Consider the following 25,322-nt stretch of genomic DNA (forward strand, 5'->3'; position numbering starts at 1 on the left):
TTTTTGCTAGTCCCAAAGCCTTCACACTGTGGAGGACCATCCTGGGATAGTGCTGTTATAAAGTGCATGAATCCCTTTGAAGTCTATTGGGATTAACCGCATTGTACGGGTGGCGTTTGGAATAAAAGAAAGGCCTACTTGGCTTTTGTAATCTCTTTTGCCATTAGGGATTTTAGAGCACAAAGCACTCTGGGAGTAGGAGACCCAGAGTACCATTAAGTGAATGAGCTGCATCAATTAGGAATAACAGTTGAAGTGTTGTTCATGGAATGCTTTCTACTTATTGGTTAATGGTCACATACAATATTAACCTGACTACTTTCTTAAGAACTGGTACCTATTAACTTGCTTCACCAGAAAATAAGCCTCCCTGTGTACTGTAATACAAAGTTCATCTGCCTGACAGTGCAACATGAGATAGCGCTCCACTCCCTGACTTGAATCTCCATGTCTAGCACTATGTTTCTGAAGCAGGGAAGCAAGTTTTTGACCTGGTCCATAGGTCTATTTGAACCTGTCTTAATGCAAAAATAGTCTGCTAAAAGGAGGCTCTTTCGATTAGTTGTTTGTTTAGTAGTTTCAAAGTACTTGGACCCAGTTGAATTCACTGACCTCAGAGAACCCTTTAAAACAGCCCAGTCCCACAGGCCTGTGAATCTTAAGGGTCCTCAAATTTATAACCTTGTTGTCATGGATTCATTTTCTGCTGATTTGTGATCTACTTGGAAAGACAAAGCAGACATGTGTGGTTGGGTCCCACCAAACCATTTTGCAAAGGGGCACTGAGCACTGTGGAGAACACATTGGCCTGTCCTCAGATTGCTGCAAACTTGTAAGGCTTTTGTTACTTTTTGACAACATCCCCATAAAAGAAGTGGTGTGAATCAAATCAAGATACTGACTGTGATTAGATTAGTTGAAGCATTGTTGGGCTGACAATTTTCCTTTCAACAAACATTCTCAATGCACCTTCCACTTGACTATCTGTATAGAATAATATGTATTTAATTAATTGGTGGTATCCTGAAGTTCAGTAATGTCTTGATTTTGTAACTAGATTTCAGGAGTGAGATTCTTAACCTCCCTCCCCCACTTTTGTTTAACAACCTGTGCATCATAAATGGATAGGGACATCATATATATTTAGAGAGCTTTGAATTTGTCTGGCCAATTTAATTGTCAAGATATGGCTAATATTTAACAAAAGACATTTGCAAAGTGGAACCTGTCTCCAAGTAGCAGCCTCCACTGGGAGAATCGGTTACCATTCCAAGTCGCTCTTCATTAGTCTATTAATGGTGGTTTGTGATCACATTTGCAGTCACCAACCACTGTTACTCATATTGTAAAATGAACATCACATAACACATTTTTAAAGCTAAATACATATCTAACTAAGGCATTTTGATTTTGTTTAATAAAGATACTCTTCCATGGTAGACCCAGATATGCTCAGTCTCTATAGCTAATTCTTGCCTGTATGAATGCGTTGGCCACTTCACTCCATGAGTGAATGATAGAAAACAAAACAACTGTGTTTGAAAGTGCTTAGTTTGAAAAAACAGGCCTAAGTGGAAGGTGAGATCTGATTCTCCAAGTTAGGTTTTGAATGTATGAGAATTCCAAGGTCTCCTACTCTTGAGACTTGGTCATGGTATACTCCCATCACACAAGGTCAGATGAGTGTATACCAGGTGCTTGACTTATTTTTATCCTGAAGAATTTTCATTTTGGAGGTGCTCAGTAAGAATTGGATGTGAAACATATAGTTATCACTGAATTTAACAAACAGCACAAACCTGTAGATGCTGTGGTCAGTGTCGTCCTTTAAATTGATTTCCCATTGGGTGTCATCTGTGTACAAATATTGGATTGCTTTATTTTTTTATAGTAAAGAGTCAAAGAGAAGAACATAACAATAGAAAAGGAGAGGGGTTAAGTCAAAGCCTTGCGACACTACAGGGCATGGAAACAGTATTTGAGGAAAAAGGGCCAAGTGGAACAATTGAGTCTGCACAGAAATGAATGATTTTACCCAGTTTAGGGCCATGGTGTAGATGTTACGGCTTTCATCGAATTAGAATGTCATGGCCACTAGAAGTGAATGCTGCAGCGAAGTCCAAGGGTATCACTGCTCCTAAATCTCTACTGTCTATTTATTTCTTTAACATCAACAACTGAGGTAATCAATGACTTAGTGGTATGTCTTAGTTTAATGACAACTGATGATACATCATGTAGGTTGTTTGATTCCACAAAACTTTACAAATGGAAGGTGACAATCTTCTCTACAATTTTCCAAGATAGGTGATAGGGAAATCAGGAGCAAATTAGCTGAAGCCTCTGGGCTAGTGGAGGGTTGTTGTTTTTTTTTTTAAATAGGGAGAACATCACTTTTCCAACTGTTGCTGGAACCATTCCATTTTGGTAAGATGTAATAAGGATTTGCAGAATCCTGGGAATAACTGCCTGACATAGCAATTTGATTTGTGCTGCTGCATAGATGTCTAGTGGGGTGTCTGATGGTTTGCAGATAGCAATGAAATGGACGCATTACTTTTCTGAAACAAAAAACATGGGGGGACCGGAGTAAAAGGTAAAAGATCTCCGGCAAGGAGACCCCTGCGGGGCCCGTTGGGCATTGCAGCGCCGGCCAACGAGGAGCTGCCCGATGATGAAGCATCGCATCCTTCTGGGTGTGTGAAGGCTATTGCTCCTTATAGGAGCACTCCACGTGTGTGCCCCCTCAGTTAGGACCACACTCTTTCTCTCTCTATAGGAGCTGCACACCTCCGGCATTGCTTTTCTGACATGGAGCCTAACAGAGGGAAAGGTCCTGCCTTTAAAGGTACATAATCAGTTAAATCGGTCACCTCAGAGCTATCCATGTCTGAATTGGGATTAGTGGCAAAACATTACCGGACGTTTTTCACCTTGTTCTGGAAGTAGCAATACAGAAAGGTAATTAAGTCTTGAGGGACCCCGGGGAATGGCTGCGGAGCTCCACGCCTCCGTGTAGCCTCCTGTGACCCGTGATCTGAGACCCCGCCCCTGGGATGGCGAAACGCGAAACGCTGACTGAAACGCTGCGGCTGCGGTGGGGATATGCTGCTGCTATCGCCCTGTAGCTGACCTTGCTTTCACGAATTTTGGCAGAGGGGTTGAAGCGCTTGGTGCTCATCTACGCATCCGAGGGTCTCTGTTGCGAGCTTCTGGGAAGCCGCGGTTTGCACTTCCTGCACAGCTCAACGCTCGGCGTTCTGCCCCCTGGTCCCGGCGCTCAGCTTGCATCGGACGCTGCTTCTTTGCTGGCTTGTTTGAGCTCGGAGCCAAAGGTGTTCCTTGCTTTCAGAGCCTGGGCAGATTTCCCCAGGATTTTGGGCTGTTACCTGCCGATTCTGCTCTGCTCTGTTTAAATTGAATGCTGGGATTGCAGCTGCAGCTACCGGTTGATCTGCGCAGGTGGTGGTGGTTTTGGACTTAGTGCTGGGAACCCCCTGGAAAATTCCTAAAACTCTTTTTTCTGTGGCGAGACAAGAAGAGACAAGAAGTTTTGAACCTTCAGCACCGTGAGTAACACCGGGCGTAAAGGGGGGGGAAAAACGCACAAAAGACATTTTCTTTTTATTTCTTTTTTGCAAGACTAACAGAAAAGTATCGCTTAAGGAATTTCCCTAAAGAATAAAGAATTATTGGACAAACTTAGGAAGACTATGGACCACGTGACACCTATACGTAGGTTGAATATAACGAGTAGAGGACATGGGGCCCCCTGGTACAATGAACTCCTTAGGGAGAGGAAACGAGGACTTCGGAAATTAGAAAGAGCCTGGCGGAAGCATTATGATTCCAACTCACGGAGCTAGTATATACAGGCACTCGCTCAATATAAACAGGCGATTATAGCCAGGAAAGCAGAGTTCTTTGAGGAGAGAATAACGACTGCTAATAACCCTCAGAAAGAAGTCTTTAAAGTCCTCACGGAACTCAGGAAAAACAAAGAACAAACTTTGGAGTTCATGCAAGAGGACTGCCAAAAATGTCAAGATTTTTTTGTCAACAAAATCTCCGACCTAGTAGCTGAGATTGCCACAACCCCCGAGTTTGACTGTCCCTCGTTGGATACACCTGGCAGAACATTGGTGTCTAGTCCGTTAACGGCCTTTTCCTTGATTACGAAGGAAAGGTTGCCAGCTCTTTTGAGTCGGGTTAAATCGGGCTCCTTGGCAGACCCGTGCCCACCAGAGGTGTTTAAACTAGCACTGCCAGGCATAGAGGACGAAATGTTGAACCTACTAAATACTTCTTTACTAACAGGCCAAGTTCCGTCTTTCTTTAAGGAAGCTCGGCTGATTCCCCTGCTGAAAAAGGCTGGGGCGGATGTGAAATGCCTAAAGAATTTCAGGCCCATATCTCAGCTGCCGTTTCTGACGAAGGTGGTTGAGCAACACGTACTCACTATCATGTCGGAACATCTGGAGAATAACAACCTATTTGAGCCAAACCAAGCTGGGTTCCGCGCGAATCACAGCACGGAACTCGTTATGCTGTCCATTCTGGATGATTTGAGGAACAGGGCAGATAAGAAAACTCCAAGTGCCCTGGTGCTGTTAGACCTCTCCGCGGCATTTGATACCGTCTGTCATAAACAACTATTGTCGCGGATGATGGATTTCGGCATCGTGGGCATAGCACACGCTTGGCTCTCCTCCTTCCTCGAAGGGAGGTCTCAGAGAGTACAGCTTGGTGACCTTCTTTCCACCACTTCAGCGATCACCTGCAGAGTGCCACAAGGGTCTGCCCTGTCGCCCCTACTCTTTAACATCTATATACAACCCCTGATTAGATTGCTCAACCAGATGGACTGCCATGTATATAACTATGAGGATGACACCCAAATAGTGATCCAACTCGACCAGGGTCCGGGTGGCCTCGTAAGACTGCAGAACATCTTGAAGCATACAGCCAACTGGATGTCCAGAAATTCATTAAAAATCAACCCGGATAAGACCGAGTTACTGCCAATCACCATCGCAGGGAACCCATGGATTGAGGATTTCTTGCCTAGAGAATTAGGGTCACCTCCGGAACCAGTTGCTGTGGTCAAGAGTCTAGGCATCCAGGTGGACGGCAGGCTGTCCAAGCAAAAACAAGTGAGGACGGTGGTAGGGACTTGCGTTGGCCTCCTCCGACAACTTAGAAAAGTTTCACCTTTGTTGTCCTTTTCCACTCTAAGGCGAGCAGTCTCCGCCACAATCCTGGCTAGGCTAGATTATGGCAACTCGCTATATATAGGACTGCCACAAAAACTCTTGTATAAGCTGCAGGTTGTCATGAACGACGCTGCTAGGCTTATTTTTAAAAAACCAAGGAATACTCATGCATCTCCCCTTATGCAAGAACTACACTGGCTGCCGGTTAAGCAAAGGGTGATGTTCAAGGGATTGTGCATTGTTCACAAAGCCCTGTACGGTAAGGCTCCAATGTACATGAAATCTCGCCTTATCCCCTATTGCCCCGCACGAACACTTCGATCCGCTGACGCCTCTCTTCTTATTCAACCACGTTGTAGATTGGCCACAGTAGGTGGACGTGCCTTTTCATATCTGCTCCCAACAGCTTGGAATAAGCTGCCAGCTGAATTACGGAAGGAGACTAATTTGTTGGCCTTACGAAAAAAACTAAAAACAGTGCTTTTCCAGCAAGCATGGGGTGTTTTATAATTTTCTTTTTTATGAACAGTTGTTCTCCACAGTACTCGATGTTTGGACCCTGATCTCGATAAAGCGCTTAGAGACCCCTGGGTTATAACGCGCTATATAAATCGAAATAAATAAATAAATAAATAAAATAATTCTGCACGTAAAACTGGGCAAACCTCAAAGGGAGGGTGAGGAGGCTAGTAAGACCAGCAAAGCCAAATTGGCTGCCCGTCAGAAAGCAAGAACTCGCTTAGCCCTAGCCAAAAAGTCCTCTCGCAAAGCAGCCAAGGAAAATGATAAAGGCAAAGGCAAAGCTGGGGGGGAGAGCTCGGCGGGGGATACGTTACCGGAGTCTTCGGATGATGAACTACCTACTCCTCCTATCCCCTTGCAAGTCAAAGAGATAAAAAAGGTTGTGATAGATTGTCAAGGTAATTATAACCTAACAGCACAGTCAGAACCAGGACCAGAGCCTGAACTAGAGCTAGAACCGGAGCTGGGACTAGAGTTACCAGCCGGTACTTCGGTATCAGTTCTAGAAACGCCACCTCAAGCGGGTGAGGTTAAAAATAAAAATGGCAAAGGAGGAAAAGAGTTAAAAGAATATCCAATCTTTACAAAAAAAAACCCCTCCTAAGTCTCTTTCTGCACAATCCCCGAGTACCCTAGCTCCTGTCGCCTCACTAATTTCACCAGCCTTTCCAGCCTCACCAGCCAATATTGCATGTTCCAATGACCCTGGCCCAACAAAATCATCCAAGTCAATCTGTCACGATAAGACACCTGAACCTCTTCCTTCGCAATCTTTTAGAAACTTCGCACAAGAGGCTTTGGACGGGGTGGGCTGCACGCAAGTCTGCTTCTCATCTCCAGATATACAAAGCGAGGTATTGGGAACCCCAAATGTAGAGGGTGATGAGGTACAGTGGTGCTCCAACGAGAACAATTCAGATCCTATAACAAAACCTTCAGTAGGAAAAGATTATTTTCCGGGACTAGAAGAGAGCTCAGAGGTGAGATACCGGCTGGGCATCCGCGAAATGCTGAACTTGACTCTAGATGAAATTCGAGAAATTAAACATAATCAGCAAGTGGAGATAGCTGTCCTTCAATCAAGAATGGATAAATTTGAGGAATCAATGCTGGTAATCCCAAAGAGACTTCAGGAGGCAGAGGCAAGGATCTCTACACTCGAAGATCAAATGAATCTGGTTGCGGTGAGGCAAAGGAGGCAGCCAAGAAGAAAAATGCTCTTGAAATCAAGTGAGAGGAGCTCAAAAATCACTCCAGAAGGTCAAACCTAAGGATTGTGGGGGTTCCAGAAGGATCAGAGGGTTCCGATCCCATTCAGTGGGCCGATTCTTTTATTCACCACACAGTTCTACCCGAATTTGAGGGAGACCTGACAATAACAAGAGCTCATCGGGTCCCGGCCCAGCGTTTCCCAAATTCACCATTTCCAAGAACTATTCTTTTGAACTTTGCTGATTATAGGATCAAGGAGAAGATTCTTTCAAGAGCTTTTCAACTACGCCAATTTTCAGTATCAGAAACTGTAAAATGTAGGATCTTCTCAGATATGACTGCAGTAGCTGCAAAAAGAAGAAAAGAATTTGTGAAAATTCTACACTTATTCAAGGCAAATGGCATTCAAGCCTCGATTGCGCAGCAGTCAAAATTGAAGGTCCTGGTTAAAGGAAAATTTTATTTGTTTACGGACATAGAAGAGGCGCAATCTCTTCTGAAGGAGATTTCTTCAGGAGCAAGGTCTGAAAAGGGGAAAATCTAACTTAGGCCTCTTTTGCTCTGGTGTTTTTTCTTCCCTAAGCAGGAATAGTGTACAATAATAGTATGGGGCGGTATCAGATTCACGGGTCACTCAGGGTGTAACAAAAGGACACCCAGATCAGAAGAAGTGGGAGGAATGTGGCCAGCGTGGAAGGGAGGGGGACTTTCACATTCCTGGGGAGGTTAGGGGAGGGGAGGGGTAAATGCAGCAAAAAGGAATATGAGCAATGGGTATTTTACTTGTTTTAGTTTTATTAATAGGTACTCAATAGTGATAGAATATTCTTTCAGATGAAATGTAATACTTGTAATATCCTGTAAATTAATGCAAATGGAATGTTAAACAAACAGAAGTATGGGGCGTTGCTGAAATGGATCATTTTTATTAGACCCCAGGTGGTCTTTTTTCAGGAGACTCATTTGAAGTCTAACAGTCCGAAGTTGTTCATTCCTAATTACTTCTCCAAGGTATTTTTTTCATCAGCAGGGGTGGCCCAGAGAGGCGTTGCTATGTATTTCTCAAGGGATCTAGCCTGGGAATTCCTTCAGGTTCATAGAGATGCTAAGGGGAGGTGGATTTGGGTGGAGGCCAAATTGCAAGATAAAATTATAAACTTTGTGGATTATTATGTCCCCATCCATGACGATATTTCTGGACTGTCAGAAATGTATGAATCTCTAAGGGGCGTCCCAGGACAGATACTTCTAGGAGGAGATTTTAATTATATACAAGACTTGTCAAGAGATACTTCTAATAAGAAAAAGAAACAGTTAAAGCCCAAAACAAAATGTTTTTTTGAAGCACTCTTACATGAATATCAATTGAGGGATCCATGGTGTTATAGAAATGCTGAAATTGAATATTTTACATGTTATTCAGACCGGTTTCAGACTGCATCCAGAATAGATTTCTTTTTAATATCTAGATCATGTCAGATCTTAAGAACTGCGATTGGATGCAATCCGTTTTCGGACCACGCTAGAATTGAATTAGAATTAGAACTGGGAGGAGCGGATGAGGTGCGTCCCAGGTGGCAGCTGGATCGCACCCTCCTACAAAATCAGGATTGGGTTTCAGAATTCAGAGATTGGATTATACAATTCTTTGAAATAAACGATAACACATCTGAACCCTTCTCTGTCTTGGGCGGATTTAAAGCAGCAGCACGCACCCAGATTATCGCATATACTAGCGCTAAGGCAAACGAAAGAAAGTCAAAAATAGCCAAGCTTCAATCAGACGTAGAGAGGGAATATACCTTGCAGCTCCAACATCATTCGAGTAAACTAGAGCAGGCTAAAACTTTTCTTCAGGATTTTTTTGTCGCGGAAGAGATTAATAGTTCGAAAGCCTTCCAACAAAAGATCTACGAAGATAGCCAGTTGGTGGGAAAATTACGAGCTAACTCTACCAGAAAAAAACAGGAGTCATCACTGATAGTGAAATTTCGTGATCCTCAGAGTGGGTTGGAGGAGGAGGACAGAGACAAGATCTCAAAAATTTTCCTGGATCATTTTGAAAAAATCAGGTAGAGGAGGAAATGATCCAGGACTACTTTGCAGATATAGAAAATCCCCAAAATCTCCGAAAACCGGGTAAACCAAATCAGTCTTGAAATAAATATCCCCGAAATACAAGATTGTATAAAGGCAACCTCAGGGGGGAAAGCTTCCGGCCAGGACGGATTTCCAATCGAATTTTATAAGGTCTTTTCTAAACAATTAGCAATTCCCTTGAAAAAGTTATATAATTATGTTAGGCTAGGTGGGTATGTCCCTGCAGAGTTTAAGGAATCTACAATTATATGTTTTATCAAAAAAGATAAAAATCAATATGATGTTAATTCATATAGCCTATTAAATTCGGACTATAAAATCTTTATGAAAATATGGGCTGAGAGATTTGTCCTCGCTGCCCAGGAGGTCATTCACCAAGACCAGTCCGGGTTTATTGCAGGATGCTATATGGCAGCAAATACAGAGTTCTTAATCCAGGCATTGGACTATTTTAATGTTAATTTAACCCCAGCCTGTATTTTGATGATGGACGCAGAAAAAGCGTTCGACCTGGTGAATTGGGCAGCATTATTCTACTCTCTCGGTCAATTCGGTTTTCCGGCCTCAATTATTAAGATGCTTCATAACATCTATGAGGGAGCTTCGGCCCAAGTAATAATTAACGCTAAACAGGCTGGTAAGATCAAGGTAAACAGGGGCACAAGGCAGGGCTGCCCGTTGTCCCCGTTGCTCTTTACTTTTTTTATTGAACCTTTAGTAGTTAAGATTAGGGGCAACGTGGCTATTCAGCCCCCTATCATCGGTATGTCTAAATTAAAGTTGTTTGCCGATGATATTATTTTATATTTATTACCCATAAAAGAAAATATTGAAAATTTAATGAGTGAGTTTATTAATTATGAAAAGATAGGGGGTTATAAAGTAAATCCCCAAAAAACTGAGGTCCTTGCATTAAACTCTGATCTTCATTTTCTCCCTGTCAATCTGCAGGCCCAAGCTGCAAGAAGCGACCCAATCAGATACCTGGGCATATATGTGACCACCGAATATGATATGCTTTATTCTATGAATTATATTAGAATGAAGAACAAAATTCGGAACCTTTTAGATCAATGGCTTCTTCTTCCATTATCAATTATAGGTAGAGTATCATTGATTAAGATGTCGGTGCTGCCTTTGCTCATATTTTTGTTTAGTAACGTGCCCATTAAAATTAATTTAGTTTTTTTTAAAGAACTCGAAACAATGCTGAGAGGTTTTATATGGGGCAACAAAGCTTCAAGAGTTAAACTTCCAGTATTACAACTCCCAGCTGAACAAGGAGGTTTAGCCCTACCCCATTTAAGGACCTATTATGAAGCCGCATTTTTCGATATATTGGCAGGATTATTGAGGAGTAATCAAACAAGAGATAATTTTTTTCTTACAAGAATGTTACAAGAGGTAGGTTCCCAAATTCCAGTTTTTTTAAAAATCGCAAAGCTCCCAAAGAGGTCAAGATATAAAACATTAAGAGAATACGCCTCAAGAATGTCGCTCCTTTTCAGAAAACATGGTACTGATGGTTCTCATTATCTAAGTTTATTAGAATGTACTCAAATAGGCCTCCCACTAAGTTTGAATCAAATTAAAACCTGGGAACTTTGTGGGTTCCGAGAGGTTAGACATATGGTAGTCCAAAACAGGGTAATTAGTTGGCAGGAGGTAGCCGCTAGAATAAATGGTCCATTGCGACCGACCCTTTTTGAATATATGCAGATCTTCTATTTTATTAGAAAAGAGATAAGTGGCCTATGTAATCCTCCTAATATTATACTAACAGCCCTGTATGGTGGAATGAGCAAAGGTATCGGATATTGGTATAAGATGCTTCATTGCTCAAATCAAAACGTATTAGTAGATAGACATCTTGAGAAAATAAATCTCGCTACACAATGTAACTTTTCCACAACGAATTGGGAGGTCATTTGTCAGTTGGGGAATAGATCTTTGCGTGCTGCCAACTATAAAAGGATGTCTTTTCTTTCTCGCTGGTTAGCATATTATACATCGGAGGCTTTGGAAAGGATGTTTCCCGGAGCTGAGAATAAATGTTTCAGATGTATGGCTAGTAGCCAGGGAGGATGGCATCACATTTTTTTTACTTGCCCTCAGCTAGAAACTTTTTGGAAAGGAATATTTGCTGATATCGAACAGGCTATTGGGAAACCTCTTCTACCAACAGCAGAAGTAGCCCTGTTCGGTATATGCAAAGATAGGAGCGGGCTTAATAAAGCAGAAGAAGTATTTATATTTATATCTTGTGCAGTTGCTCGTTCCTTAATACTTCAAAACTGGAAGTCCAGCGAGATTCCATCACACTTAAAATGGTTCAACAAAATGAGGAGAACATGTTTTTTTAAAAGGCTTATGCTGGTAGAGTGGGAGCCATTGGGAGATTTGAGAGGAACTGGAAATATTTTGAGACTCTAGAATTAATTAAGGGAGGATGATTCGTGAAGAAAATTGAGAGCAGATGATTTTTTTTTTATAGCCTTTTTATCTATGAACCTGATGGTTTTGTCTATTGTAATTTTTTCTCCAGGATATCTGCACTTACTTGCACTTTTTTCTTATACCAGATTGCACTATGCACTTTTTAAGATAGTACTTTTCTGTACTTCTGGCACTTTTGCACTAGCACTTTATTGCAGTTTTGCACGTTTTTGCAGATGCACTTTATAAATTGAATATTTTGTACATAATGTCCTGGAGATTTTATTGATGCAGTAGGCTGATTTATTTTTTTTCCTATCTGGATGAACCTCTCTTTTATCTTTGTATATTGTCTTCAACTTTTTATCCCTTGTTTGTTATTTAAGAAATGTATTGGAAATGTGTGATAATTGAAATTTAAAGTATAACATGCTTTGTACCTTTGGTTTACCTTTTGCTCTATTCAATAAAAAAAAATAAAAAAAAGTCTTGAGAGACCCCCTGACTACGCAGGAATATTTAAGAGTTGTATTGTTTTGATAAATTCCTTGTGGGACTGTTTTGTAATTAACATTTTTGAGATTGGAATTTTCTTTTCGCTTTTCTTACTAGGTGATAATCTGTTCTATATATTTGACTTTATCCAGGGAATTTGCTATGATTTGCATGAAGCTCTCTGTCCAGTATGTTCAAAACGCTTTTTTTGTGCCCTGTCCTACTGAGAATATCAGGGGCTGTGGATGGTTTTCGAGTTTATTTTCTTGGTGTCAAAGGGAGAGATTTGATGTAAATCTGAAGAAAGATGAGAATGAAATTCATCAGCTAAACAATTAATGGCCATGTATCCATTGGTGCTTTCTCTGCTTCTATTGATGCCACTAAATATGTTAGAAAAGATCATAAGAATGACTAACCTCCTTCCATGCTGCAGCCGGGATTTTATAGGCATGCAGCAGAGGAGAATGTCGGTTCATGAGGTATTCACAAGCTCTACCCCTCCGAGTGGAGGTGAGGCAGGTTGGTTGCTAATTTCACATTTATTAAGTCTCCAATCTTTTATTCTTTCATGTCAGATTAGTACATTTGACACTGAGAACATTACCACTCTTCAGTGTAGAAATAGGTCAATATCCACTCTTGAACAGAAGTTGGACTCAAGATGTGTGGGTGGGTTACACAATCCACGTAGAAGGACAACCTCTTCAAAACTGCATGCCTCTGTGGCATCTCACCAACTGATGTATGTGTAGCTCACATTCAGAGTTTGTCTTTTATTTTTAGAATGGAGAACAGGATTGCCACTTTTTCTGAGAAATACAATTCAGAAGTAATTCTCCTGTGATGTTTTTTCCTGATGGTATGCATGTACTCAGGTTTGTAGAATAATGTTTTACCACATTAGTCACAAAACACTTTATCTCCTGGAAAAGACAGAGCTCATTCAGCAAAGCTTTATCCTTGTGTGAGTCATATAGCCATACAACGCGAATATTAGGCATGCATAATGAGCCTACAGTCCCAAAAGGTGACATTATGCATGCAAAGATGAAATGTTATTTACATTTTCATAATGCATTATACACTCATTCGTTCCACATTGGTTTGTGGAAGTGCACATTAAAAGTGGAGTGTCTGATGAGTGACCAGTCGCAATATTAACAATATAGTTGAACACCTATGAAGTTATCGGGTGCTCTGAAAATGTCTGACGTGCTTTCATCACACCTAAAGGAGCATTTCACTTGCACCCAATTTAATTTGGTGTAAGTGATGCAATCGTGGAAGGAATGCTTGAGTTAATCTCTGCCATCGATAGTTTTTCTAAGTTATCGGGGTTATTTTGGGCTGCAACCCATTCCATCATTTGTGGCTTGTCTATGTTGTCATTACAGACAGGAACCAACAATATGCAAAATAGTTTTTCTCCCAGCCAAAAAAGAACAGTCTAGCTCCAAATGCTAGGGTACATCTTTTCTGAAAGGGAACACAGGCAACACCAGTCTGTTTCAGTCCTGTTGAGTTGGGCCTCGTCATTGATGTGTAGCTTGATTCTCGTGGCACCCTAAGCATGGTACTTATGTCTATGCATAACCGTTACAGTTGGGTCGTCTCAATGACAAAAAATAAAAAGCGAGAAGTAATGGGTGGAATGAATTAATTAATCTCAGAGGGTGGTATTTATCCTTGGCTGGTAAAATGTAACTTTAGACCCACGGTGTACTGAACTCGGGACCCACGTCTCAGCAAAACCTCCCCAAAGATTGCACATAGAGAGATGGATGTTATACTTGAATTAATCCCAGCCACTGATAATTTCTCATGATCATCAAGATAGTGCAGTATAAGCAGGGATGTAGGGGTCTCAAAGGGTCAACAGGAGTAGAATGCTGGGCGGAGGAGTGAGATGACCAAGGTTTGGGATGGACTGTTTCCCGGGTCAGTGCTGATTGAATTATTATGTACTAAGCTCGTGTAGCAAATAGAGAAGGGCTCTCAGGCAAATTAATAGCGCGAGCCAAGCCAGAGCAGAGGCATGGGTCTGGCTTGTCTCTATGAGTCCATGCTCTAGCGGAGCCAATGAAAACAATTGGCAAGTATGCTATGTAACAAACTCATTTTACAAATATGATACAATCACCTCAAAGTTCTAAATGTCTATTTCTTTAAGAAGTGGAAGCTTTTCCCCTTAGTACATAAAATAATATCACTGCATATTCAGACATTTATTAAAAGTGACACTTTTTAGAAACATTCCTGGCTCATCCCCAACGACAATGGCATTGGTGAACTAAGAGGCAAGTAAAAAGTCAAGTAAACCCTAAACTTGACCTAGATTCTAATTTTAGAGGGAGCTAAATTATAGTCCATTAAATGAAGTGCACACCCTGCACTGAAATATATAAGAGTGCTCTTCTATGTGATATTAAAGAAAAAAGAGGTTCTGTGAAATAAAATATCTTTCTAGGATCACACAATTTGGACAATAAGGGAAGCCAGTACAGACTCCAGGTTATCTAGTTTCACATTTAGAAATTTACCCACCAGATGGGTATCTATGTCTTTCTCATTTAAATAAAAGATCACTGTTTTCTTTCATTCTTGGCTCATGTGAGAAAAACAGACACAGAGATAGTAGACCTGACTCAGGGCCCCCAAACCTAAGAATGCATTTACTTGAGGGGTGTCACACCTCATGCAGCTACGCTAGGGTGGCCACACATCTGTAATTTACGCGGCATGTCCTTGAATTTACTCTGTCTGTTGTCCGTGATGGAAGTTTCCACCAACTGCCTTTGTCCGTAATTTTAGTCTTTGTGCTTAAGGACAAATGTTGACTCCAATTGTTGAGATGGTTTAGCTGAAGCAGAATGGAGCGTATCTCCTGTGCAGTGATCCAGAAGGAGGGACAGACAGCTAAACAAGAAGCCAGCCTTCTTGCAAGGTTGCCGGGTGCCTCAAAGAAATGTAAATGCGTGCAACTGGTTAGCCTGCGCATGGAAATGCTGCTTGACTGCCAGTATAGGTGTTAATTGATAGAGTTCACTTTAAGCTGCCTCAAGTGAAAGATTTCTTTTTTTTGGAGGTATTGTTAGGGTGTTCCAAGCTGAGCTGTGAAGTGTGTGCTTTTAACAGACAGTCGTAAAACTGTTTGCACTTGGTGAAATCTGCATATAACTAAATCTACACTTTAAAAACTCCTTTTTGTCTTTAACCTAAATGTATTTCCTCATTTATTTGCAGCCTATGTATTACATGTATAATGCACATTTAAAATAATAACTTACACCTTCAATGTGCTTTCTGTCATGAACAGTGACCTCTTAGTCACTGTTCCCAGCTACCCAGACAGGGTTCAATTCCATGTGCCTCTGGTTGCCCACACCTATTGCCCACACCTACATCTACAGAGATCCCATTAATCAACTGAGGTTTCATTGTATAAAATAGTGTTTTTCCTACTGATTAATTTAACTTGAATTTATTTTTCATTTAAGGTGTGAATTATTTTATATGCCGTTACCTAATGGGGAAAGATAAACAAAATAATGACAAGATATTTTGTTCTTTTTAGCAATACCTATGATTCCGCCTCCACGCTCATTGACCCCATCTCAATTGCAATTAGGATCACAGTATCCATACTTTTCTTTAATGCACTTTAAATGCTGTGTTGACTAGCTATGAAAAGCATGAGAAAGCCAGTGATGTTAACATATGGTTTGCCATAGCCCCACACCTTCACTATGTGCCGTTTTTAAAGATATTGTTAGACCCAGCAGTTTTGGGCTGGTTAAGATGCATCAAAGCCAGTTAGAATCCACCATTCCAAATAGGAAGAGCACGATACACTTGTCCGATAACCTGTGCTCCCCCTCTGTTAGCTTGGCACTGAGCAGTTAGGCTTATCCTCAGGGCTCGAGTGTAATGTACTGGCACAACAACCCCCTCGCAACACACTGCATTTGCGACAAAAATAATCCACACGGTATGTGTAAAAAAACACGTGTCTGTGAATTACACACACACACACACACTGAAATCAAAACGAGATACACATTGTAGATACACTCTAGAGTTATATGCAATTGTCAAACTTCTCTATTGAAATCAAAACAAAACGCACATTGTATATACACTTCACAGTTATATGCAATTGTCAGACTTTTCCAATGCAGAAAGGTCAAACAGTCACCAGTCTCTGACTATGCCTCAAGACCCAGCCCTGCAGTCCCTCAACTCCAACAGCCAACAATACACATTGCCCCTGCTGGTGCCCTGCTGAATAGAAAGTCAGAACCACCTAACACAGAAAGAAACAGTTACATAGTTTTGTCCATCCGGATTAGACCTCCAGGTGCCGATGGAATCTTCAGGAGTGTGAGATCGCTATCCCCCAATAGACAAAAGTTTGTGACCAGGAAGCTGGCGGGCTTTCCCGTTTGATGAAATGTTTTCCCCACAAGCGAAGGTATAACGTACCATAGACTCCAGAAAGCCTGCTGTAGATACCCACAGAGCACACAAGACCCCTCAGTCTTGTCAAGGTGTATTCCACAACAAAGCAACATGTGGCTTGGGTATAGGGAGAGGGACACAATGACCTCATCCAGAGGCCATAGTGTCAGGCATGTCATCCTACTGATCTGGATGTCAAAGACAGTCAGAGCCCCTGGCTCAGGCTCCCCCAATAACCCTTGGACACCACTGGCCCTGGAGTACAAGCAAGCACACGTCCCCTGGTGGCAATCATGGGTCCCCCAGACTCTTCAAGCTCCCCCTCACTCCTCAAACTCCTCACATTCTGGCACCTAAGATGGCTGATGATCTTTGTGCACATTCCTCTTACACACCCAGAACATGGTGTATGTCAGAACAGTCCTTGTCCAAACCATGATCTCTTCCACCTGTCTCTGCTGCACCCAGAGCAACCCTTACGTCTTGTGGAGCCAGTGAGATCCTTTGTATCCCTGAGATCTCATGGACAGGAGGCCAACTCACCAGCCCTTGCAGAGTACTTTGAGACTCAGGCTACTAAATTGGCACTGGCTGCAGGCCAGCAACATCCAGGAAAATCCACCAAGTGATCCCCTCCTGGAGCACGACAATCTCCAAACCACCACAAGTCTGTGTATAGTCTAGTTGCAGTTCCTCCTGCCCTAATGATTCCTTGTGTCAATGTCCCAGTATTGAACCAGCGTAGTATTGTTCCAAATCCAAAAGTGTCTCTACTTTCAGAGGCCTAAGCCCCAGTAGTTATACCCACCTTGGCCCCTTGAAGATATGTCCAATTCAAAAGGCTACCTTTGAAATGCACAGATACTCTCTAAATGTTGTCCTGTCTGCCATTTTACCCAGAGAGGTTTGATCACAATCTTTAGTGGGGCCAAGATCCTACCCACTGAAATGCAGGTGCCAATTCCACCCCTTACTTAACCATCACAAAAAGGCCCTTCAGAGTCAGAGGTCCGCAATTTCCTGTGAACCCCTCATTTATGGCCCTCTATCAGGAATGCACAGATGTGACTGTCACCCTAACACCCAATTGTAAATTAGGAGACAGGCTGCTATGCACTCAGAGTCACGCATCGAAATGCCCACTTTCCCAAAGTGACATTTCAACCACCGTAATGTTGAACCTACTCCCGATACTGGAGAGGATTAGCCATTATGAACTCATTGATACCAAACACTATACTGTTACTATCCTGCCCATAGGAAATACTGCTTGACAGACTTTCCCTACACTCCGTCATGCTAATCCACTGCGAGAAGCAGGCCCCATCGTACTGAACCCACCATCCGGTGTCATTCATGACTCTTTCAGGTAACACCTCATCACAACACCGCACCCTGTCACCCCTGGGTCTTCCATCGAGTTTTTAGAAAGCCTAGGTGAGGTAATGAGTAACTTAGTGCTCAGATCGTCCAATTTTACTCTATTGGGGGATCTGAATCTACACCTGGATTCTCCCAAAGAGCCAGGGGTAGGCACATTTATGGACATTATTAACACCCTCGGGCTCACCCTTCTCAACCAAGAACCCACCCACACTGCAGGACACCTATTGGACTGTATCTGCTCTAATTCTGATGAATTAACAGTGAAATCCCCTTGTCCTTTAATCTGGTCCGATCATTTTTTTGTCCCGTTTGACGTTGTACTGAAATATAAAACCTCGCTAAAAGGGACAAGGAATAGAAGTTCGGACAAGATTCACAAACCTCACTGGAAAAAAATTACCAGTAGACCGGATCTTATAGACAGATTAAAAGACAGCACTCCTGTGCTTACGGGTGACACTTCGATGGATAATCAAATATTCTGTAAGTGGATAGCAACCACTGGTGCCTTATTGGGTCCAAATGGTAATAATACCTCTACCAAGAGTAAAAAGAATGCTCCATGGTTCTCACCAGACTTGAAATTAAAATTAGGAGAGGTGAGAACACTGGAACGGAAGTGGCGCAGGAAGTACGACGCCGACGCCCGTGTTGTCTATAAATTAGTCAGAAGGCAATACCACTCAGGGATCAAGTTAGCAAAAAAAGCCCACTATATACAAGCCATATCTAATGCAGGCACTGGACAAAAAGAAATCTTCAAAATAGTAAATGAGTATATCAATCCACCTGCTTTATTGCAGGAGATTCCTCCGTCTCAGGAACTCTGCAATACGATTGCAGACTATTTTGACCAGAAGATTTCAGATATCGTGAAGACTTTTCCACCGGTATCTTCTAGCCTAAAGAATCCAAAACAATCAGAGGTGGAGAGTATATCTTTTAACTCCCCCTGTTTGGATTCATTTGACTCTGTCTCCCTTGATGATACCCTTCAAGCCATTCTGGCCAGTAAATCTGGTTCACCTCTCGATCCCTGCCCACCTTCAGTCTTGCAGACACTAGTAGAGGTGGTTAACCCTACTATTAATAACATCATAAATTCTTCGTTAGCCACAGCAGAAATTCCCAATGAATGGAAGCTAGCTGCAGTTAAGCCCCTCCAGAAAAAGGCCCTATCGGATGTGACTACTCTCTCCAACCTGCGCCCTATTTCCCTGCTCCCATTGATATCTAAACTGGCGGAAAAATTTGTAAATATTAAACTTACAAATTTCCTAGAGGACAATAACATCTTACATCCTAACCCGTCAGGGTTTCGGTCAAAACATTCCACCGAGTCGGCCCTGCTGTTTACAGCGGAGACCCTCCGAACCGCCATGGACCAGGGAAAGAAGGCTGTCCTGATATTACTCGATCTATCGGCAGCCTTCAACACGGTCTCACACGTCATCTTAGAGGACCGGATGGTTCAGGCAGGAATAGGAGGGGTAGCCCTGGCTTGGCTTAAAAATGTTCTTCATAATAGACGCCAAGTCACAGTCCTGGGCCATTTTCAATCAGAAATCAAAGTCATCAGATCTGGGGTCCCACAGGGCTCTAGTTTAAGCCCGATACTTTTCAACTTGTATATGGTGCCCCTGATTAAGCTAATTACGTCATTCCAGATTAGCACAATATCATATGCTGATGACACGCAGCTAATTCTGGTGTTGGATAAGGAACTGCCTGGTGCAGAGGAAAACTTGAAAAAATGTTTAACAGCTACGTTTGAGTGGATGACTAACAATCACCTCAAATGTAATTCCGGCAAGACAGAAATCTTGCCATTTGGAAAAGAAAATCTGTTTTCCCCAAGGCACTGGTGGCCTGAGGATGCTGAAGTTCCCCCTACTACCATTTCCTCTGCTCGAAACTTGGGCATCAAATTTGATGACCAATTATCTTTTAAACAGCAAGCAGTAGCCGTAGCTGGCATGTGCTTCCATCTAATTAAATCCTTGAGGAAATGTTTTGATCTCCTCCCTCTGCCGGCTAGGAAAACGGTAGCAGTTGCGTTAATATCCTCGAGGATGGACTACTGCAACAGTCTATATGCTGGAGTTAATAAGTCCATACTCCATAGGCTGCAGATGGTCCAGCACGCAACTGCTCGTTTGGTACTACGGTGGCCCCGCAAATCATCTGCCTCGGCCGCTCTTAGTGTACTGCATTGGCTGCCAATTGGTAAAAGGATCTTGTTTGAGATCCTTCTGATCACTTTTAGAGCCTTCCATCAGCAGGGACCGAAATATCTGTCCAGTGGCTTCAAGCGGTATCATCCCACTCGTTGTCTGAGATCTGCCAGCCAAAATCTGTTAATAGTTCCCAGGTTCAAATTGTCAACCAAAGGAGGGAAATCTTTGTTTGTCCTGGGAGCTAAAGCATGGAATAAGCTTCCGCCTTGCCTTCGGTCACTGTCCCTCGAAAGTCATTTTAGGAAATCCCTGAAAACCTGGGTGTTTTCCCTTACAGATGCTGCCTGTAGGGCACTAGTGTAATGTACGCGTTCACTGAATGGCTTTTTTCCCTCCAACCTAAATCATCTGGGTTGGTAGAGCGCCAAGATACTCCTTGGAGTGGTAGTAGCGCTATATAAGTGACCATTACATTACATTACAGGGAGATCTCTGATATAGTAAGAAATATGCAGAACCTTGGCATGCAGGTTTGTGAATGCCAAGTTGAGTAACAGTAACCGTGCACACGGGCCCCACTAGGGCAAACCCGTGGCACAATCGACGAGGTTCCTTCATGGATAGCACAACCAGTGTGGCACTCCCACGGAGGCACTTTAGAGATACATGCATCTGGTATAGGTCTTATCCCACGACAAGGAACTTACAGATAACTCGAATCAGCCAATCTTATATACACTGATCCACAGTATGTATAAGACGAGCACCGCACTTTGACACTGCACGACAGCTCCAAACACGCCTAAGTCCTAAGGCTGGCATCCAGAGCGGTGGAAAACTGGGGAGGGGAAAAGCAAAAAGTCAAGGGAAAGTACCCTAGAAAGGGCCATTTCCAACACATATTGTGTCAAGTTAACCTGTGATCTGCATTTACTAAACACAGTCTACTGTTCATCTGACAAAATTATTTGTATGAAGCCACTGTTCTCTGGTGCTAAAGGGGATTAAGCAAAAGAAAGTTATCTAGTCAGTCATTTAAATACACTATGTGTGACCACGAAACCTGGGTTCAAATCCCGGCTCACCCACATGAATTAATTGTGTGATTTAAGTCAAATCAACGTACTTTATGTGTCTGGTATACTTGATAGCGATATTTAAGAGCACTTTCAAGTACTCCAGTTCAATATAGATCCTATACAAAAAATCTCACTTGTATATGCTTTAATAGCCTGATATGTTCCACCAGCGATACAAATATTATTAGCCATGATATAAGAGACACCAGACAATTGGTTTACTTTGTTCACTCATGACTTTGTCAGGAGGGAGGGTTAAGAAATGCTTTAAAGTTCATTATTAGAAACTTCCACTTCAAATAAATGTCAATGCAATGTTGTCATCTGATGCATTACATTGAAACACTTTCATGCGCGAAAGATTTTTTTTTTTTACATTTTAAAGTCTTTATCATGTTCCTATATTTTGATTGTTGTGTAATTCGCATCTCAAATATTCGGAAGATTCTGCATGTTTTAGGGCACTTAAGGGTGAGCCAGACCATTGATTAGGGGTTAGCTCGACTACAGAACCATTTCAAGACATGGACAGGGTGGACCATTGCTCAGGGCCCATGCCTGCCCTTCACAAACACTACCAATAGACCACTGCACCGGTAGAGTTTGCTAGGTTGGGTGAACACAGCTTATTCCACCACTTGACAGTGCTTCTTCGGTTTCTGACCCTTCTGCTCAGACTACTCTCCAAGTACGTAATACTTTCCGTTATTCAAGGAAGGCCCATCTGATTTTAAGAATTGCTCCACCTTGTTCTTCTCGCACTTATGCGTCCAGTTCTTAGCAATGAACCTTTAAATAATTTTCAATGGATCTCCCATCTGATCTTGATTTCCTACTGCTCTTTAATTCTCTCTCTGGTGATCCATAGACCTGAGATAAATTAAGAGCCCCAATACACACTCTATTGTATTAGACAGGTCTTCTTGGTGCTGTGAGAGCACAGACAAGTTGTGGGTACCTATCATTGTGCAATTTGATATGAGACTGTCACCCACAACAGGCTCACTGACAGAAAATCAGACCCAAAAATATTGCATGGACACAATTTTGTGTCCAAAAAATCGAGGACCAAAATATCAAGAAGGTAAGTGCAAATAGGTAAGTATAGATTTACTTTTCCTAACTCCACATCTATGTACCTTGAAGATATATATATTGCCAAAGTACATATATGTGGAGCTATATTAAGTAAAACCTTAACTATAGAAACTTACCTTTACATTATTTGTGTCCTCGATATTCTTGGCACAATATTTACTCCAACAATATTTTTGGTTCCGATATTCTGTCTAAACTACCCAGACCATCTTCTCTGCCTCATTAAGTTTTTGAGGCTTGATGTCTAATGCAGGGTGAGGTGAGCAGAAGGTGAAAAAGTCACTTACCTTAATGCTTTCCCAACTGTTTGTCATGGGCATTGAAATGTTTCGAAACATGATTAAAATGTTGATGATGCTTTCTCTCCAAGAAAGAGTGAGTAGATTTGGGTAGGGGTGATGCTTTTGACACCGTGCTCAAGGGCATCAATTTTCTGTGGGACAAGAATATAATGCACCATGCCTATAGGCAATCTCATATTGCCCAGTTCATCAAAATAGTAAATAAGTGCAATATAAGAAATAGTAAATAAACGTATTGATATAGTAGTGGGGAAAGGCCGCACCACTGATGTGTCTGTAAAATTGACCTTTTGTCCTGAATTTTGACACTTTGTCCTGAATTTTTTACAGTCCTGTCCAGAATATGCCTCCATGACAGGTGGGCACCCTTAGCTACGCCCTTGAGTATAATGCGGCACCATAATTAATTTGTGGAAAAAATACATGAAAGGAAAATACTTTGTTATTGTTTTTTTCTGAGAATTATTCTAAATGATCATTAAACCGAAATACATTCAGACCGAACACATACATTCGGAAAAGGCCTAAATCGCCTTATTTTTGTGAATATTGACATAACACAACTTTGGAGACTACATAGAAGTGTAGTGGTAAACTACTTAATGCCACAAATTACCACGGTTTTGAGTAATGTGTAAAGGTTACTGTGCATGGTAGATGGCTAGTCTGTGAAATGGTTATATATGAATACAACATACGAGTTTATCCCGGAGGAACGGTCTATGAGTGATAACACAGGGATGGGGTGTACTGTTCATTAAGGTTTTTTTTCAGCTTTTCATTAAAAATATTTGATTTTTCCAACCTGGTTGTTCTGGAAATCATAATCCAGAGAGTACTGGAGTTTCCCCAGTTTTTCTTCCTCCTTTGGCGCTTCTTTCTCCTCCCCATCCGTCAAACCGGTTTCTGCATCGTCATCATCATCATCTTCCTTAAGGGCCTGCAAAGAGTAAATGCAAATCTATGAATTTTCTGCTTGACAGGTCTACCAGACCGGTCTGTGGTCATGCCTGCAGACCAGCCAGTTGAAAGCACGCCCTGAAGGACGACCTTCTCAGTGAGTCCCTCCCTCCACACTTTTCATCATCAGATATGCAGGATGAATTCTGATTGGCAAGCTACGAGGATGCAATGCAATTCTATAATAGACATATAGTCTGAAGCTGCCCTGAGCTAAAACGGCTTTATGACATGTTGCAAGCATTTATGAAAAATAAAAAGACTCTAAGCTATTTGTGGATTTTCCATAAACAGCTATTCGATACTCGGCTTGTTGCTGACGTCACCTTCAGCAGTCAGATGTGTGATACCCTGTAGGGTTAAAGGAGGCTAAATTCACAGCAAAGCTTGCAACACAAAGGAAATATTCCCTTTATTTTTTTTAAACATGCTTGGCAAATACTGCCATTTCTCGTGACAGCATATATCGAACGAATGAGCATGCTGTTAAAAATGCAAGACCGCACGTTCATTATAGAAAGAAACACATTGGCAAATGTCAAATCTAGTTCTTCATGCAGTTACAGTATGTATAGCGCCACCGAATATGAATCGCATGTGTGATTCAATTCAAGAACAGTCAGCGCCACGTGTAATAAGGCAACATTTCAAATGCATTTGCAGAGGATGAGTATGGGGAAATAAAAGCTAAAATCATGCTATCAGAAAAGACGTAAAAAGACCCTTTTAACTCAATTCTATTTTCAATTTAGATTCAGTGAAATGTCAGGCTGAACAAAATTCATTTAAATATATGTATGTGGTCAAGCAAAATAAATTAGTCTCATTAGAAGTGAAAATATATCTGTAATCTAAATGATATATTCTGCTCAGTTGCGTTGTTTTGTGTTTGTGAAGTATAGATTTTGAGATAAGATATAGGAAATATACATCTGTTGAAAATGTGCAGAGCGAAGCAAAAGAACTGCATGTGGTGTGGATTTCTGTGCGTGGTTGTTGCTCATGAGTTAAGGTCACAGCTGTAGCTCACAGCTATGGAGTGTCTTGGGTATTGTAAGCGCCAGCCAATTAAGAATAGTGACATGGGAAGCAAACAGTGCTTGCTGCCAGGCAAGAGCATTGTTGATGCCGATTACACCATCCACATTTGTCTTAACTGGTCCTGGTCAGAATTATGAATCTGCCAAATTTACTACAGTATTTTTGATACATATATAATAAAACAGGCTGCTCCCTATTGCTTTGATTTTAAGGATATAAAGTACTAAACTTTGAACTCACATTTTGGGTCATGAAAAGCAGAAAGGCTAGGTTCTGGAAAATGCCACAACATGTACAAATTGAGGCAACTGATTGACCATCTAAGTAATGGAACAATGAGAGTACATTCCTCTTGGATTCCCCTATTTACTTGGGCAGCTTGCACTCGTACACTCTAGCAGCCATGTCTTCTGCTCAGGGGGAATGGAGTAAGCTGGTCTATCATTAGATTTTTCTGATAGCCGTGGGTCTATGCCACCATTCTACAGTTGTGCAGCAGGAGGTATGGCAGCAGTAGCTACTCTATACTCATCACAACCACATCACTCTCATGCTTCAGGTGCACCATTGGATATCTTTAAATGCAAGGATCACTTCGAACTCTGTTGCACTGCTGCAGACAAAAACACTACATCTGCATAGAGTTCACCTATTATCCTGTCAGACACTTCTAGATCCAATGGTCAGGATAGAATTCTTCATTTAGTTCAAAAAAATACCTTGCTGACAGTGCATCCTAACAAGAATTATAATTATCAAGAATAATAATGTCTCCTTACTGAAGCATTTTTCATAAAAAAAAAATGCATCTAGGTAGCTCATCCTGCCTCTTCTTCTGCT

At 41.8% G+C, this 25,322-nt stretch overlaps 1 protein-coding gene across 3 annotated transcripts in view; it reads right to left on the minus strand.

Moving 5' to 3' along the window:
- Positions 1-25,322, minus strand: part of SYT1 (synaptotagmin 1) — a 1,132,258-nt gene that overhangs the window by 615,969 nt on the left and 490,967 nt on the right. For 2 of the 3 annotated variants that reach the window (XM_078674248.1, XM_078674247.1), the window contains exon 4: positions 23,287-23,421. In XM_078674248.1, coding sequence (XP_078530374.1) covers positions 23,287-23,421 — 135 coding nt within the window. The remainder of the gene's footprint in view (positions 1-23,286; positions 23,422-25,322) is intronic. The other variant, XM_078674249.1, reaches the window with a different exon arrangement.

The sequence above is a fragment of the Lissotriton helveticus genome, chromosome 1_1 (genome assembly GCF_964261635.1).
Source record: "Lissotriton helveticus chromosome 1_1, aLisHel1.1, whole genome shotgun sequence".
Classification (NCBI taxonomy): Eukaryota; Metazoa; Chordata; class Amphibia; order Caudata; family Salamandridae; genus Lissotriton; species Lissotriton helveticus.